The sequence below is a fragment of the Sinocyclocheilus rhinocerous genome, unplaced genomic scaffold (genome assembly GCF_001515625.1).
Source record: "Sinocyclocheilus rhinocerous isolate Xijiao unplaced genomic scaffold, SAMN03320098_v1.1 scaffold1534, whole genome shotgun sequence".
Lineage (NCBI taxonomy): Eukaryota > Metazoa > Chordata > Actinopteri > Cypriniformes > Cyprinidae > Sinocyclocheilus > Sinocyclocheilus rhinocerous.
The window spans coordinates 38892-58408 of NW_015638992.1; the positions used below are offsets into that span (position 1 = coordinate 38892).

Genomic DNA, 19517 nt, shown 5'->3' on the forward strand with positions numbered 1-19517 from the left:
GCACACGAAGCGCAAGCGCGAGCACAGAGAACAGAGGTTGCAGTACGGGTTCCCTGTTTGTGTCCGTTCTCGAACCGTTCCATGTATTTCCACTGTAGAAAAGGTTGTTCCGGGCCGAAACTGACTTCTTTCATATTTGTCTAGCACTAATTTAATTCTGTACCAGAACAGAACCGTTTGACAAAGACCGCGAGTCGCGACCCGAACCGCACTCGCAATATCATCATAAACACAGCAGTTTTTGTCTTACGTGAACGTAAACAGATGAGAAAGAAAACTTTAATTGACTAGTCTATATTTTATTTATGAAAAGAAAATTATGCAGTGTTTTTAAACTTTTAATTACAGTTTCTGTACATTTATTTGTATTTATTTATGATATTGCTAATTGATTTGTTTGTTCCTATCTTATTACTGTAACGATACCCAACCCTACTTATCAGTTGACTTTTCAATTTTGTAAATTTACTCACCCCAATGACGGTGAATGGTGAATTACACTCACACAGCACCATAAAAGTATTTTCAGTCAGCCATACAAGAAGAAAAAATTCAAGCAATTTCTAAACCCTAGTCTTAAACCAGAACCAAAAACGGTTAATGTCAGAGGTCAAGGGATGTGAATACTAACAATGTTAAGTTGCAAAACAATGACTCAGTCTGACAATGACTCAAAGAAGCCTAGAAAGTATGCATCATAGTTTCCACAAAAATATTAATCACAACCCTCTACGGACACCTTGGCAATTGAATCGCCATTGGCTAGTATATTTTTTTGTTTACTCCCCAGACTGAAATACTATACTCTCTCTCTCTCTCTATATATATATATATAATATATAACATATATAATGTTTGTAAAATGGTGCAGCTTTTAAAATATCTGAAAGTACACTCTTAATATCAGTCAGTCAAGCAGTCAAGCATTATAATATGATAATCAAGTATTATTTAATAATAGAAGTTTAGTAATTAGAATTAAAACTTGGTAACCATGAACTTAGGACTGGTGCTGGTGCTTTTTTTGGTCATTCAGTGTTCCTGTAAAAAAAAAAACGAACAATAATACTGATAAGATATTATTATTATTATACGAATTCTACTAATAAGAACAATATAAAAACGCACTAAGGATTAATGAGCTACTGGATTCTTGAATATTAATCAGGTTGTGTGCGTTTGCTCGAACTGATTCGCTGAAATCAAAACAGGGACGATAATAGGTGAGCACCAGCCAATGAGATTGTCGTTTGCGCATTAGTTCCGCCTACTACAGGAAAACCCGGCAGTTCTTAAAAGCTGAAGAATTCCAAAGGAACTCCGTTATTTTTACAGGAAAGTACAACAAAGTAGCCTATATCGTTTACATGTAGCGCATGAATTCTGCATGGTATGTAAGACTCTCGCTCTTTGCGCGTGTGAGAGAAAGCGACGGCGAGTCGTGCGCCTTCACACTAGAGTTTACGTTACACCAAATACACAAACACAGGTGCGCTGCGCATCCATTCAAATGAACTGAAAAATATCACAGATCGCTTGACGGAGAGTGAAACTCTGAAGCGCTCAGTCAGAGTGTTGGCGAGTGAAAATATATGTGCTAATCATATACTCAGCCTCCAACTCACACACTGGCGAGTAAAATCTGAGAATTTATTAGCCATTGGCTAATATTAGACATAATTTAGTCGCCCAGAGTGAAGATTTAGTCGCATATGCGAGTGATTTACTCGCAATGTAGAGGGTTGAATCAGCACAAGTGTTTTCAACATTGATAATATTAAGAAAAGTTAATATTAGAATGATTTCTGAAGGATCATGTGACACTGAAGCCAAAAAAAGTCAGTTTTAGCAATAAATTACATTTTACAATATATTAAAATAGAACGCAGTTATTTTAATTTGTAATGATATTTCACAGTATTACTGTTTTTCTGTATTTTTGATCAAATAAATATAGCCTTGGCGAGCAAACAAAAAACTCACAAAGCACGAGTGACCACCATCTCTTTACTACTAGTTTTAATGTGAAATAAACATGAATGAACATCTCATGCCTCATGTAATCGCTCAATCAGTGTTTCAACCGCAGAAAGACATCAATAAAACAGCTTGTAAACTAAATAGTATTTCATTAACTTCAGGCAAGTCATTAGTGTTCACAGCTCATTCGTTCTCTAGAGAAATTAAGTCTAGAGAAGAAAATTTTAGAAATATTAAACTACATACTCATTACTTTACCTCTTAGTGATGTCTTAATTATTTAATGTGTTTAAATAAATCTATTATGAAACAAGTTATGACAATCACTGTGTAAATTATTTTAACAACAAACAGAAATTTTATAATTTAGAAGTTAATTTAAAAACTGCATTTTGTGCAATTGACATGTTTGCATAATTTTTTTTTAAAGGGGTCATATAATGCGATTTCAATTTTTCCTTTCTCTTTGGAGTGTTACAAGCTCTTGGTGCATAAAGAAGTTCTGTAAAGTTGCAAAGACTAAAGTCTCAAATCCAAAGAGATATTCTTTATAAAAGTTAAGAGTCAGCCACACCTACCTAAAACGGCTCGTTCTAACACATCCCCACGTCTACGTCATGATGTGGGAAGATTTGCATAACACCGCCCAAATGTGCACGCAAAGAAAGAAGGCATGGTTTCAGGATAGCTTATAGATAATCTTAAGCCTAACATATTCATACCAAAAGCCAGAAAATTCCATTTTGATTTCATGGGGACTTTAAGTTAAAATTTTTATATTTAAAAATAAATAGTAATTACATTTAAGTTTGGGCGTTTGGGCTTTTTTTAAGTTTTGGGTTGTTAAAGGGAGGGTATGTGATTTTTCAAAAACACTTTAGAAAACTGATTCGGGCCGAATAGCAAAACAAACTTGTAGCCAATCAGCAATAAGGACCGTGTCTATAACAGCTAAAGTCTGCCTACACTGGACGCGATCAAATGACCGTTGAAAACCATTTGAAATTTGTGTCAGCATGTCATAAATAGAACCCGGCAGCAGTTTTCTGTCGGGGATTTGTTGCGCCGCGCCGCTCACGTCCGTAGACACGGTGTAACATTGGTTTTGCTTTGTTTCACAGAACTAATCGTTGCCTGGGTTGCGTACGTATATGTGGGGCGGAGCTATCAAAATAGGGGCAAGACCCTTTTGGTGTAGGGGCGTGTTTGTTTTGGTGATTTCAAATATCAACATTGGCTACCAGAAATCACTTACTCTGCCTTTAATAGTAACCTTACAGTAATGTAAAAGAGCTCCCTATAGTTTAGAACATAAACTGAGGTAGATTTTCATCCAAGAATATTTAATTTTAATTGAATTTATTTAAAGAAGGAGCAATTTGTTCAGTAAACCACTGTTTAATAAAAAAAAAATAATAATAATAATGCTGTACCAAACCATGACGTCAAAACCGAGGTATGTACCAAACCGTCATGTTTGTGTACTGTTACACCCCTAATAGTACACAATATATTCTGTATAAAAATATATTTGCAAATATATTAATTTTAGTTTGTATTTCAGCAACATAGTTATGTCAATGTTCGGATCTCAAAACTCTTGACAGCAGTACATTCTACTTCAACAATGTTCGTCCTCTTTAACAATCACCATTTCCGAGTCAAATTAATCAGGGAAAACTCACAGAATCTGGGCTGAACAGCATCCCAAACCCACAATTCTCAGGCCCAATAATTACTCCAAGAACAGTGGAAATAGGAGAGCAGTTTGGGATGCAGGATATGGAGTCACCTCGGGCTACAGCCCAGCACGAGTGGCCCGTATAACACCAGAGACGCTGGCAGCATTTGAGCACGCGAGCCAGAAAAGTCACTCTAATCTAGGCTACAACTGTCCCTCAAGTCCTGCAGGAGTCTCATTCAGAGACCGGCCTGAAACCGTGTGGCTATGTGTGGGGGGGAAAAGAGGCCAACACGCGCACGGCGAGCACCACGTGGGCGGACGGAGCCGAGAAACTGTGTTGTTGCCATAGCGACAGGCCAAACCCCCTCCCCCCGCTACAAACCACCACGTCAATCCCCGAGCGTACGTATAAAACAAGAGCACTTGTCTCTTATCACTTCACTGCAGTCAAGCGAGGAGATGATGCTGGGAAGAGGAGGAGAGATAGAAACAGAGAGATTTAGTCAAAACACACTCCAAAACTAACCTTAAACCGCATAAACATTTCATTACACCAAATACACAAAATAATGTTCTTTTTAGCAGCATCATATGACCCCTTTAAAGTCTGCAAAACATGAGAATGAATGTGTGCACATCAGTCATTGAGACTGATGCACAATGTTTAACAATGAGTTACCAGTTTCACCTATTTTAATTATTATTTACAGATTTAAAAGCATTATCTACAAACTTGATGACCATAAGCTGTTTTAGTTAATTCTAATAGTACCATTAACTAACATCTGGTTGCATGTAACAAAGACACTGTAACAGATGTTTGCTATATTACTGGAAGTAGAAACAAGACAATTTAAAAACCTCCAAAATTCAAACTTCAACATGCTTCTGACCTTTGACACTTGATTATGTGCTTCAAACTGATGAACAGAAAGACATCTAATAAGCACAAAAAAAAAAAGGGATCTCTAGAGTCATGACTGCTGTCGAACCCCATAGCAAAACAAAAATCAAGACGAGCAAAACGTATCACAAATAGTATCTGAAGAAAATGTTAGTGGTGCTTGATTGCACAAAAGTCACTACCACAAGCTGTTTTTGAGGGGTTTTGTGCGTGTTGCTATATGGCTGAGAAACAAAAAAATGAACTAATTATTTAATAATTTACACAGAAATAACATGTCCAGATGATGTGGATTTATTTTTAAACAGAATGCCACCATAATAATGAGCATGACTTCACAGACACACCCTGCCTGACAACAAAATGCATAGCCATATTTCTACAATCCCATAAATCAATAGAATTTGCAGTAGAACTTTCTAAAACAAAGCTCTCAAGAGGCTTTTAAAATGAGTTGGTGAATCTTTGAGAAATTTGTGTAAGCACCTTTTAATGTATACAAGCACAGCTGCTCTTATGTCAGGCAGACAAACTGTCCACAAAAACGTCTCGGCTGCTTTTTAAAAGGTTATTAATGAAAAAAAAAAAAAAAACATTTTTTACCGGCCTTAAAAAGTGCTCATTTTGGAGCCGTCTGTCATTTCTCAAAACAAAAGTATGCGGTTCCTCACACTAGTTGCCTTATGATTCCTAGTTAAAGCTGCCGTCTGGATGTAATGTAATGTTAATTAATGGCTACTTGTAGACTTGGCAGAGTTGACTCCCGTTCCCTCTGTGCTCTTTAGGAGTGACGGAGGGAAATGCTGAAAACCAGGGACGCTCCATGCCTCAACGCTACTACAGGAAAACAGGAAATGCTGCAGGGACAGAGCCAATAGAACAGTAACTGACATATAACCAAAACCCTGAATCGACGCTTCATTCTTCAAAACAACAATGTGAAAGCATTATCAACAAGAGATGTGGTTAAAAAATGAATGCCTGTCTGCCAGCAAAACTAAGATATTTGGCTTATATCTAAACATCCTTAAAACATGATTAATTTAATTAAGAATCAAAATTACATAAGTCTGATTTTCAGAGGATTCAAGCAGAATTTAGTGATCTGTATGCATAAAATAAGAAAAAAAAATCCAATGGGGTAAGAAAAATAAACTTAATTCAAAGGGAAAACAAGTTTATTTTTCCAACCCCGCTGGCTAATAGTTTCTGCGTTTTGGTTGTTTTGCTTCTCAAGTAAATGCATCTTGTTTAAAATGTTATATTTACTGGAAAACAAGATAAAAATACGGAAGAAAATGATATTTTCCATGCACCAACATTCAATGCTGGAGATCAGCATTCAAAACACAACATATGCTGGTAACCAGCGGCAGGATTTTGCAAAATTCAGAATGGCATAATTGGCTCCTTTCAGTTCATAAGTGCGAATTTAAAATGAACTGCCCACAACACAGGATGTTGAATTAGAATGACAGGAAGAGGACTTTACTGAACTGTTGAAATTCAAAGAAAGTAAATACAGGTAATGCATTCTCAGAAAATAAAGTGTTCTTCAACTATGGAACACCAAAGTGAATTTAATAAATATGACTAAACATCATATAAATAATAAAATGTATAAACTAAAAAATTTATATAGGTGGGACTTCAAACAACCATCCATCAAACATTTTTAACACAAGGTTTTATCAAGCCAACATTCAAACTTTGTATTGACAAACTTTGCTTTTTTAAATACAAACGGCAGATGCACAATTTCTTTGAATTTCAAATAATTTTAATTCTACATACAAATTCAAAATGACAATTCTGCATCCTGTGTTCTTACTCAATACAAAATCAAATTCACAAACTGAAATAGAAAAGCCATTCTCAATTCAACTCTGAATGAAGCACAACCCTGGAAAACAGATTGTTGACAGGCCTTGCCACCAAACCTGTAGATGAACACCAAGTATTCTTAAATTACACCAGCAATAAGCCAATGATTAACAAAGGGGAGGCAAATCGTGCCAAGTTCAATCTCTGCATTATACTAAAATGATTGGGATGTGAGCATGTTTACATTCGAGCATCTGTGATCAAGCGTCAGCGGACTAGAAACCAACGTTTGCTACCAATGAGATGGCAAGGAGATCGCCTGTATTCCACAGCTCCCATTCTCTCATCTGTTCCTTCCCTTTAGTGGGCTTGCGTTTCTTTGGCCTACTTTGCGAGGAAATTTATCCGTTAAATGTGTCAAGGATAAGAAAAGGAAAATCGTGTATGCATGCAACATGGCTGACAGGAAAGGCCATTCAAGGTTTGCTGTGTATAATTAGATACATGGTCACCATACAGTCATATTTTACTGTTTGTCGTATAAAGTGACTGAGCAGAAGAAAAATTATAAAAAGAAAGGGAGAAATAAAGAATGACATGCGTGTGTCATCCATCCCTGCAGGTCTCTGTGGCGTGGTTGGAGAATGGCACCTGTTCTATAAATACTGCCACAGGGGGAGCAGCGGACGAACTCAGGTCAGTTAACCTCCTTGAAGAATTTCACCAAGGATAACAGAGAACATGTCTATAAATACATGCATGTCAGTGAAAATAAGACTCTCTACATAGAAATCTCACTGTGAGGCAGGTTTGGGATGAAAATATTCACAAATTTATCCGAGCATCGTGAGGGCAAGGCACCACAGTCTGCATCGCTTCGATTTCACTTAGCTCTCCTCCGAGACCACCTGGCCCCGTTTGGCTCTAGGCGCCGTGTGTGGCAGCATGTGCATTCAGACAACAGCGCTCTCTATAGGCCGGTTAGGATGCGGGGCTGCTTATGTAAGAGTAACAGCAGGGAATCGCAGCCAATTAAAATCCAGCCTCATTAAAGAATAGATCACCTAACGTTAGGGACACTTCAGGATTCCACTTGCCCGCTGTCATGCAAAATTCTGATACAGGCCTTGAAGGACCGATAGGAGAGTGAATGGAGGCAGGATAAATATTAACAAAATGCTAGGGCAAATTTTGTGAGGGTGCATTTGAGACCTTTTGCACAGGTGCACGAAAATGTACTTAATTAAAAACAGTATCTGTCAGCGCTGATGAGCGCTCATAGGCAGCGCGCCGACCTGTAGCGCAGCTGCACTTTGGGAGTCCGGAGTTCGAGTCCAGGCTTGTGGACTTTCCCCAATCCCATTTCCCTCTCTCACCCGCTTCACTTCCTGTCCGATCTAAATAAACAGGCATAAATCTTTTTTCCCCCCCCAAATATAGGGTGACCATACGGGCCATTTTTACGGGACGCGTCCTTCCCATGATTTCTATATTGCCTAAAATGTCCAGGTTTTGGCTGTTTGCACTGTGCAGATCGATCATTGTATGATATTCACGAGAGCTATAGAGAGCAGAGCAGACGGCTCCTTATGCTTTCGAATCGCTCTCGCGGTACTTTGGTGTCATTCAATGATCGGTGCGCAGCGACGCTTCAAGTCAAATGAACAAACACGTGTGCGTATTTGCATCGCTTTGATCGTCACTGTGCAGATCATTGTATGATATTCACGAGAGCTATAGAGAGCAGAGCAGACGGCTCCTTATGCTTTCGAATCGCTCTCGCGGTACTTTGGTGTCATTCAATGATCGGTGCGCAGCGACGCTTCAAGTCAAATGAACAAACACGTGTGCGTATTTGCATCGCTTTGATCGTTTTCTGCAGATCTCACCTTCTCACGCGCTACGATTGGTCGATTACATACAATACCTGCATGTTATTGGTCAAACTACTTTGGATGTTTTAGGCAATATAAAAATCCTGGCCAGGACGTGTCCAGTATGAACGGCACATATGGTCACCCTATTTAAATAGTATCTGGATAAATGTGGACCCAAAAAAAAAAATAATCCACACCTACAGTTAGTCCATGTGATAATACAAATGTTGACATGATTATGCTTGGCAAGGAATTGCTGAAACTGTACCACAAAGCATGTCAATTGAAGTTCCTTTTTTCCTGATGTCAAACAAACATACAAACCACTTCCTAACACTTATAAATAGGCCTGTCATTAAACCTACAACAGCTGACAAAAAAACAACAAAAAAAACAACAACCTGGCATCCATTATCACAGTCAAAAAACTATTTGTCAGATTCAAGCATGCTCAATATTTATAAACAAACTGTGTTCATGATGTCACTGTTGTCCAAAAATTTCAGCATTTTGTAAAGTCTTCACTTTTGAAGCTATCTTCAAAAACATTGATTTCCAGTGTTTACATTGCGCTCAGAAGTGGTTTGTAGATTCCAATTAAATTCCAGAATTTGAACTGACGTAGCAAACAGGATACAGAATTGAAGTTTGAATTTAAACGAGGTAAATTATAATGAATTACAATTTACTGAAATGTATCAAATCCAATAATGTAATTCTTAACAAGAAAAAGAAAAGTTTGTCAAGACCAACTTTAAATGTTGGCTTGACAGCCTTATTTAAAAGTTTAAAAGATGTAAATGTAAAAGGCCTGACGTGACGTTTGAAGATTTTATAATCTTCTTATGTTTACTCACCAAACAACATTGAACCCATTCATTTTCATTCTATAAAAAAACGAAGAATATTCATATTTGGGAAGACATGAGGGTGAGTAAATGATGGCAGAATTCGAACAATCATTTTCTAAAATGCCTGTTGAATCTCTTGGAATTCAATAAATTCCACTTCCTGTCATTTGAATCTCAAATACACATGAAAGTAAGTCAGTTGTTCAATTCTGAAATTTGCTCAACTCTGCTGGACGTAAGCCTAAAATGCAAAGAAAACTCTTGAAATATTGTATTCATGTGGACAGAGGGCTGTGACAGTCGAACAGATTGAATCGGCTGACAAAAACATCATAATGCCGCAATGCATTTAGCTGCAGCATAAATGTGAATCTTGGAGATTTTTATTGTGTATCCTAGTTCCTGGTAGTGAGAAGATGAAAAATCATCTCAATGACTGGCACTAACATTCAGCAGAGATCCACCGCTCTCTAAGCAGAGAAAGCGGGTGGTTCTGTGATAAACTCGGTCTATCAGCTCTCCGAACATGGACAGGAGTGACGGGAAGCAACCCTCCAGCTCTAGACGGGCCTGTCACAGCAGCTCGTCACAGAGGCACAGTCATGACTGCATTGCCTTTTTTGATCATGACGGATGTCACAGCACGTTCATATATCCATTAAGCGCTACAACGGTGGGTCGCAATCAAACAAAAGCCCTGTGCAGACACCTGATGTGCACGCCGGCCAAAAGTTTTGTCACCTGCTAGGTGGAAGTCCAAAGTGCAAATCCTCTTGTTTGCACTGGCCATGGAAACCACCGTAAAGCCTTGCTTGGGAGGGAGTGGAAATTGGGACGGCGACTGATCGGAGAACAGTTCAAGGGTTGCTCTGAAAACAAAGCAGGGTTTCGTTAAAGGACTGCTTATGACAAAACAAGACAGATGTGTCCTGGGAGCACAACAATTGAAAGTGAAAGTGTGCAGAAGCCAAGGCCCTTACTGAAACATGATGTGGCCATCAGAAGCGAAGTCTAATCTTCAGTAGGGCAGCCAGGAACAGAGCACTCCAAAACAACTGCTGCCAATGCTAACAAGCTGTCAACAATGCAAACTCACACCAAATCACCAGGCCATTTTTGGTGCGTAAAAAGCTGAAATCAAATCGGCTGGTTTTGTCATTCACATTTATCTGTGACACTGGCCAACCTACCCTTAAAGTAAAAGGTTTAGCGCAAAGACACGGTGAAACTGCACATTGTGCTCCACTCATATGCATGCAAACACAGGAGAATGAAAATTTCACATTCTGCTGCAGACTGAAGTTTAAACTCTGGCCTGTATGACAGGAAGACTTGTGACCAACAGAGGATCTAAACGTCACAGATTGACCTCTTGGCTAGAATTAGTTTACTTCATTAAACCAAGAAATTACAAGCAGGACACAAAAGAAAAACTAAAGAAAACAATGTCAAAAAGCACTGAAAAAGAGACAATATATAAATAATCAAAAAATAACTAACTAAATAAATACAATTTTATTAATCACATAGATAAATAGCCTCAGGCTCTGCCTCTGAAGTAAAATAAATATTAGATGAATGACTTAAAATTAGAAATGTTGCCTTGGAAACGAACAGAAATAAAGTTTAAGTTGAAGTACTAAAATTTCTAAATCTAAAACTGAAATAAAAAGCTAAACGGAAGTAGTTAAAAATTGTAATAGAAATAAATAACAAAGAAAGAAATGAAAACAAATAACAAAAGTACTAAAATGTTACAGAAATTAAAATTAAACTGAAAATATAAAAATAAAAGCTAATTCAAAATATGAATAAATACTGTAATATGTAAATAATACTAAAATGACAATTGCGGTGTTGCATGCTTGATTGGGGATTGATGTTTAAAACTGCCGCAGCGGTCATTCAACTCATCCTTATAAAATCTTCAAGGTTGAAGCCAGAATAGTGCGAGTACGTCACCAGAGACCCTTATACAACTGCTCACCTCAAACCATTAACTAGCAAGAACAATATGCAGCCCAGGGCAAGAACCTCTGCATCAGTTACAGACCAGAATCACTTCTACAATACTGTCCATTCCAATAGAGGTTACTTAATTTTGGAGGACAAATTCTAGCTTAAATCTGTTTTGACCAAGTACAGAGTGACAAACCCCAGTGCACCCAGCCCTTCCATTGCCTGATAAGGGCTTCAAGGCAGACCAGGGGCAACACAGACCGCATGGACAGCGGGAAAGGGTGGAGCAGGCAGCTCAGTGAAGCGAGAGACAAAATGAATGGCACTGGCAGGAAGTCATGGCCCTGTCAAACTAAGCCATCGAGAAGCTGGATAAAACGAACTCTTTACCGAGCGGGGGTCAAATGGGTGAAGAAGCAGATTAGGATGAGTTAAAATACAATGACTAGAACAACGAGTTCGTGAATGACTTCTGAACGAAATTTGAACTGGGCCAAACATCTTATGTCCATACGATAGCAATATATACAATAATGAACAGTCCATTAAATCCATTAGAAAATTCTTGTCAATTTATGTTAAAGTTGCATGGGTGAAAGCATCTCATAAAACGTGGTTCACAAAACACACTGTTAGCATTAATAGTATGATTATATCATCAGGAGAACATCTCCATAATTTAGAGCATGCATGAGATTACAACTTGGTGAAGATGTCATACTTGGATCCCGTAAGATGACAGCAAGATGCAGCATATTTTTGAATGCTTCTTGATTACATAATTAGGAATCTCTGGGAATTTCTTAAATGAGCAATCATGCTTAAATGAAATGGCTACACACACTACCAAGGTGTGCATATGCATAGGTGTTTTGTTGCTACCAAACTTTTGAATGTGTAGAACCAAAGACTTCTGAGAAGATCCGAGAAGCTAAACGACACAGACTAACCTCTATAGCCTTCACTAAATACAAACTTTAAGGATGCATGGATTGCAGGGAAGTAGACCAGCATATTTGAACACTTCCAATTTCTAATTATTAAAAACATATCATAGCCTGCTTCCTAAATTTTTTGCAGGGCTAACAAACCTTTATAGTCAGTTACATCTCCAAAAGGCGGCTTAATCTCCTATACTACTGTTAAGGTTGGTTAAAGGCTAAAAACACAACACTACTTTGATTTCAGAGGTCATACAGAAAATATGTTTCTCTGTGCAACTGAAATGATTTAATATCTCACATTGTGAATGACAAAACATATCCAGATTTCAGTTCAAAAGGTCACAGCTACATAAAAACTCTGAGCTTTCAAACAATACACAGCACATTACTAGAGCGCTGAGCGCAGACAGCAGGAAAATCATAAACTTAACTTTAAAATAATGCACTTTTTTTTTTGCAATAACATTTAAACAATTATCGTTAAGCCAGTGACCTCAGAAGAGAAAATCAGCAATTAAAATGTTTGTCCTGTTAATTTAAATCAATGCATCCAGTACACTTGCTTTCCATTTTGCAGCCCATTGAAAATAGAACACTGGCTACGTTTACATGCACAATTTTTGGTTCAATCGGACTGAATTCATTCCGATTGATGAATCTGAATGTAGTGTTTACATGAACGCTAAATAAAGTGATCGGGTTGAAATGCGCGTTTATATGTCACAAGCTTCAAATCGGAATCGATTTTTTTTTACATGCGCACACTGCACAAATATAGAGTTTCTCACTGTTTGCACATAATAACCACTCTCCTACACGGTTTCTTTATTTGTTTTTAACAGCAGAATTAATATTTATCCATTTATGGATAAATATGCATGAGAATCCAAAACAAGGACTGGTGGGAGGTTGTCCTGCTCCACTTCACAGTTGTCAAGTGAAAGGAGAGTTTTGTAATGACAGGACACGCATTTATACAACACTTTATTCAAAAGGAAGATACATCACTACGCTATTTCTGCATCATTGCACATGCGCAGTCTTTTCAGTTTCGGGGTTCAATCCGATCCGAGTGTTTACATGCACTCTCAATCGTATTAGAAAAGGAATAAACCATCCCCTTCAATCCGATCGAAATTTCATTCCGATCGAGATTAAGGTGTTTTTCAGTTTCGGGGTTCAATCCGATCCGAGTGTTTACATGCACTCTCAATCGTATTAGAAAAGGAATAAACCATCCCCTTCAATCCGGTCGAAATTTCATTCAGATCGAGCTCAATCGGATCGATTAAGGTGTTTACATGAAGGCTTTTCAGTCCGATTGAGCCATCAATCCGATTACGAACGGATTATTTGGTTGCATGTAAACGTAGCCACTGTCCCAGCATGTTTCAGCGTGAAAGTGTTCAATGAAAGTCATTCAAAAATAGGACAAATTCTACATTTCACTGAATTCAACAGTGAATCTGCATTACCTGTATCCCAAGCAAACCGTAAAACCACAAAGAGATGATCCTAATGAAACGGGCATTGGAGATGCAAGCTTGAATCAGATACAGAACAGCCCTGCCCTGAAAGGCACAAGTAGGATTATTTTCTGGAGTCTGGACTAAAATAAAAAAGCTCTAGATGATAAAAATTACTTCAAAAAGTTTGTAAAAGAATATCAGAAAATGCTCAAACACTCATACAAGCAACTTACATTGCATTTTATCAGTTCATGCATCAGTTCCTGGGAATCAAACCCATGATCTTGGTGTTGCTAGCACCATGCTCTACTGTTTGACTACAGGTAGATCATAGCGCTGTCAACGCCAAGATCAAGGGGTTTGAGCACCAGGGAAAGCACAAATCCTACATGCAATCTGTGTAGTTTTGGATAAAAGCATCTGACAAATGCATACATGTAAGACATTTTTGTGTTATCAAACTTTCAAAAGCACAGCTAAATTTCATATATTATGCCAAATATGAAATAATTAGAACTGGTCCATATAGCAACAACAACAACAAAAATTATCTCAGACTTTTGCCAATATCACTTTGTTGTTTTAATTTTTTTTTCTCCAATCAGATAATCCATAATTTTGACCAAAGTGCCACTGTGGCCAATTAAATGCATGACATAATAATACAGTAAAATACGACAATGCTCTCGTACAGTCAAGCCGCAAAACAAGATAGCACAAATTTGGCCGAAAATCGTTGCATATACATTGTGAATATCTGAAATATCACCCAGCCCTACTAATAACCACAATTTTTCAAAGCTTAACTATCTAGACTAAGCTGTTTTTACAGAGTGAGACGCTGGTTAACATAAAGCAGCTATGGAATCAGCAATGAAGCAAATATGTGTTCGCAAAGCCTATTAAGGTCTTGGCTAATCCAGACTAGCCAAGACTTATCCAGAGTTAGGCTGACAGTTTTAACTTATTTAGGATGGGCCATTAATAGGATGACTGAGCACCAACAAGCTGCTTTTTTATACTTCATTTGGTGGCACAGGGATAGCATATGGGAGAGAACTTTTACTTATTAATTCTCTCATAGCGGTAAAGGTCAATCTCATGTATTTTCACAGAGGTCACAGAGCCACATAGGAGCCACTGTGTCCTCAGAATCATTCACTGTTACAGAACTGCTCCTGTTCCTATCCAGAGTTCAAGAACGATTATTGACAAGCTTGCGTGGTGGTGACAACTTCAAATAAAAGGTCAAATAATCCTGCATACAGGTTCACCAATGTTTCAATTAACAGATTCAAAATAACAAAAATCAAAATTTCAAGACAACTGACCCTTCCTTACACTCCCCATTCCCCCCGGTTAAATGTATCTACGTCAAACACATGCAGCCTCGTCGGGAATCCTGTAGACCTTTAATTTCAGAGAAAACATATTTTACTAAAAATAAATCATATTGTTCATGGAAATCTCAAGTTCATTCCAATGGGATGTTCTATAAAGCTTCTCCGAGTTGGCAACCGTATCTAAGGTGGGCAGAGTTTAGCGAGGGTCAATTGGACTTCTTTTCCACAAGATTTCACCAAAACTCACACTTCTGTCCATCTCTCCCTATCAGCTCACTGTTTCATCCTACTGTATGATCCATTTTAATACGGGCAGCTCATTTTGTGGTTTTCAAGCGGAAAAACAGTCCTGACTAATAGGAAATGAATGAAGGCTGTCCGTGTCAGATATCACTGCTTACCAACTCACTGAGTCATAGACAGAACAGCAACCAAACTTCACGGCTTGATAAAGCATCCAATTCTCCTTCCTTGGGAGCAACCAGAGTCCAGTGTGCAGAGCACTCACGCCCTCATAAGGCAATAACTGTCCACCATTTTGAGATAATTCAACCCAGGAATAAATGCTAAAAGTGCAACACGACCCAAATTTGACAGGTGGCACAGACTGACGTGGTAATGCTCCCAAGATGCACACGGTGATTGATGTTTTGCACTCAAGGCTGATACTTACATACTAATTGATTTTTTTTCTCATTAACTTGAAGATTATCAAGGGGAAAAAAACATCATCTGCACCTACTAAAAAGCATTTACGTCCATCACTAAAGCAATAAATGCTCAGCTGACATGCTCACAAACCTCAGCCTGATTTCCCTAAGATTTGAATACTGTAATCCGACAGGATTCATGCAGCTGCACAAACCACAAAACATTCTCGTTTAATTTGCACTTACTGACACTGTGCAAAGCAACTCTGCCATACAGTACAGTCATCCTCGATTGCACATTTGCACATATTCCTCTCTAGCTGCATGCAACATGCAATATCATACAACAGACCACTTGGGTTGACTCATAACACAAAACTGACAGCTACAAAAACAAACCAGCCAGTGTACAACCATTTCGCCTCTGATGTACACTAACATGTACGTGCATATGCACACAACAGAGAGCATGCTGAGATTTGTGTGCTGTTGCATGCCAGGCCCTGCCCAGCATTCGGCCCGCATATGCTAACGCGCTAAGGCCTTAGCACTATTCGCTAACGCCGATAGCCTTTAAACTATTCACTTGGATTAAAAAAAAAAACATTAACCGCAACCGCCTCAAATCTACGCTACAAAACCGCCACCACGATAAAAGCACCACAAGTCACCGCTGAAAACCACAGCGAAACCTGTCGACTGACTGTATATATGTGTGTATGAGTGAGTTTAACTCGTACCGAGCAGGAGCAGCTTCAACTCCCGTCTCGCGTCGCGTTTGTCTCGACGCAGCTGCTTATCGATTTCGGCGTTGATTCGTTTCGACTCCTTGGCCTCTTCGCTCAGGCAGCGGTAAAAATGTAATAACCCCCCAATCCTCCTCCTCTGAGGAAAAATATTAAGAAGAAGACGGGAAAAAATGAGAAAGGAGGTGAGGAGATGATCTGAAGGGGGGTTGAGAGTGGGGGAGGGGGTCGGGGGCCTCGCGCGCTGCGTTCAGTCCTCTCGCGGTGAGCGCGAGCCTCTACCCCGCGTGCGGACCGCGGCAAAATCACGGAGGTAAGAGAAGAAGAAAAAACCGGGAGGATGAGGAAGGGAGGGCAGCGTCGACGACGACGAGGAGGAGGAGGAGGTCCGGGAGCCTTATCTCGCAAATGATTGAAAAATCCAGGGGAAACTATCCTCGCGTGCGTGCGTGCGACACTCCCACAACGGCTCCGCGGCGGCTCACCACCAACACGGGTCCCGGTGAAAACGGGACAGATCGCACAGTCGCGACAGCCACTTTCCCTATGTCCCCCCTCTCCAGCCTTATCCACCCCTTCAAATGGAGGAAAAAGAGATTCCTCCTCAGAAAAGGTGGTGAATGAAGCGTCACTGCTTCACAGCGAGTAATTGAATAATGTCAAAAACATTCCCTTTCGTGTCGTTTTGTGTCACAGGAGCGCTCAGCCACAACACTTGAAGAAAGATTTAAATTCCTGGAAGGGGAAAAAAGCCCGTTGCCTTTAAAAATGGATTATGCCATTTTTTTTGCAGATGACAGCAGCGTCTCCTCCTACATCAGCGGAGCTGCGTGCGCACACTAGCGTGATTCCAAACGGATGATTGACAGGGAGCGAGGGCTCGAGCAGGAGAGGGGAGGCGGGAACTGTGAAGAAAACGTTCTGGAGGCGGATAACAGGAAGGAACTGTCAAGTTTGGTCGACGGCACAAGTCGGTCAGGCGTTCAGAAAGTGCTCGCTTGCCGGGGTGTGTCGCTCATTCTGAGAGAATAGTGTGCGTTGAAGTCTCGCATTATAGAACAAATTTCTACATATATCATGCATAGCTCGCACTATATAAATATACTTTAATGATGACAAAAGGGAAATTGTGAATACGATTTATAATAATAATAATAATGATGAAACGAAATAATTATGATCTTATCAGATATCACTTTTGGAACAAAGCGTCTGGTAAATGACTAAAATAAATAAATCAGATCATTAAAGTACTTTATTAATCCCGCGAAGAAAAATGTGAATAATGGTTATTAAAGGGAAAATATGAGTATTCGATTATTGTTATTATTATTATTATTAGCATTGTTGTTATGATTACTACTTTTTTTTCTGACTAGCCACATGGAATTTAAAATCTCTGCGACTGTCAGCACTTCATTCTAGAATTACTGTCCCTCACAAAACGATAGTAATGTAAACTTCTTATTTATGAAGGCAGAAATTAAAGAAGTTATGAAAATATTGTACATATAACAAGAAATATGACAAGGCTATATGTTGGTATCGCCTGTGTAGGCTGTTAATAATTTAACGGTGCTGTAATTAAACATCACAATTGTTGAACTCTGCCTACATCTAGTGGGCACATCTGGTAGTATATGTTGAAAAATGTATATTCATCTTAATCAAGTCCTCCTGGTGGATGCTGTATGTTATGCAGACATTTATATTTAATGTTAAGATGCATGGAAATGTATAAAATATAGCAGATAAATACATCTATACAGAACACCTATAGTGCTATCATGGAAATCAGTCAAATAATGTAGACAAAAAGATGCACAAATTTATTTTTGTCACTACATAATTCCTATACTTCCATGAGTTATTCCATACTTATAATGACTATTACTCATACGATTAATCTATTATGAAAATCAAAAAGGAAAAAGACTTATTGTCTTGTTAATTATGAATTATATCACTCACGTAAATGGCAGTCTATATTTTCAATTCAAAACAATGACATTTGACAAAAAACAAATAAATAAAAGGTAAGTAGTATGCATCCCTCGTAAAAGTTGTCAACTTGTTTTGGTATTTACATTTTACCTAACACTTTTTCACCGTTAAAAACAGATTCTCCCCACTGAAGCCCGCCTTCTTTGATTTGATTGGTCATCTCAATCATTTTGACATTCACGATCACTGCCGAGGAAGACCAGCCTAAAAGTGTGCATTTTAAAACTTATTGTCAAATATTTGAGGGACAATTTGGCCATTTCTAATTATTGTCCCCCTCAGTGTCAATAGGGTCCAATGTTGCTTGGACTCCAGTGCTCTTCAAAACATATTTTGTGTTTTGCAGAGACAAGAAATCCATTCAGCTCTGAAACGACATGAGGATGAGTAAATTATGAATGTTCAATTTTGGGTGAACTAATACTATTACTTTAATCTAGTCTAAATATGGGAAATAGTAGTCCCATATTAATAATAGTAGACTTTGTCTTTGTAGTAATACAATACAACATTTTTGCTATTTCACAAATCAAAAAAAACTTTTTGCACAACAGTAGTCATTTGCAGAGTAAAGTGCATTAGACCCTGACAGCAGAGGGCAGCAGATGTTTGTGATCAATAATCCGGTTATCCTGTTGTTCACATGTTGTTTCTTCAAACAAAAAGAGGGCACTGTTTGACTACAAATGCTCTCAGATACATGCATGCTTATTCAACCCTGTACAGATCCAATTTAAGTTCCATAATTAGCCTAACAAGTCTCAAGAACGGTTTAATCTTTTTTCATTGCTATCAGAACTGAAACTCACTTCACATATCATGTTCTTGAGTTTTCTTAGAGCACATTGCTCATTTCAATGGCAATGTTGTGTTTCCATGCTTCTTCATTTTGCTCTAGATGCAATATGGGCCTCTCCACAGCTGTGAACCCGCAAAGACAAGCTGTGAGTAACATGCATGGCCACTGACAGCTCGAGAGAAGATGCTTCAGCGTTGCTGCCACTGGCAGCTCATACACAAACACATTGCCAAAGCGTCCCCATGCAGACCTTTGAGATTTTCACCCGCGCGCCTTTGGAATAAAGCACTCGACGGCTTCTAACTCCTCTGATGGTTGTTTTTCAGAACATTTAATATGACTTTTAAATTTAACACTCCCTAAAATCAAAATTTTTAATAGGAAAAATGATTCCCACAATTTACAATGAGCACAAATCCTCTACTAGCCATATAAACAAAAATAGTTTTTTTTTTTTTTTTTGGTGAATGTGCGAGACTTTGA

At 38.6% G+C, this 19517-nt stretch overlaps 1 protein-coding gene across 1 annotated transcript in view; it reads right to left on the reverse strand.

Annotated features, from left to right (window-relative positions):
- Positions 1–16334, reverse strand: part of LOC107750923 (guanine nucleotide-binding protein subunit alpha-11-like) — a gene marked incomplete at its 5' end in the record, with an annotated part of 43451 nt that extends 27117 nt beyond the window's left edge. Inside the window, one exon of the mRNA XM_016566502.1 lies at positions 16226–16334. Coding sequence (XP_016421988.1) covers positions 16226–16334 — 109 coding nt within the window. The remainder of the gene's footprint in view (positions 1–16225) is intronic.
- Between the last annotated feature and the right edge of the window lie 3183 nt (positions 16335–19517).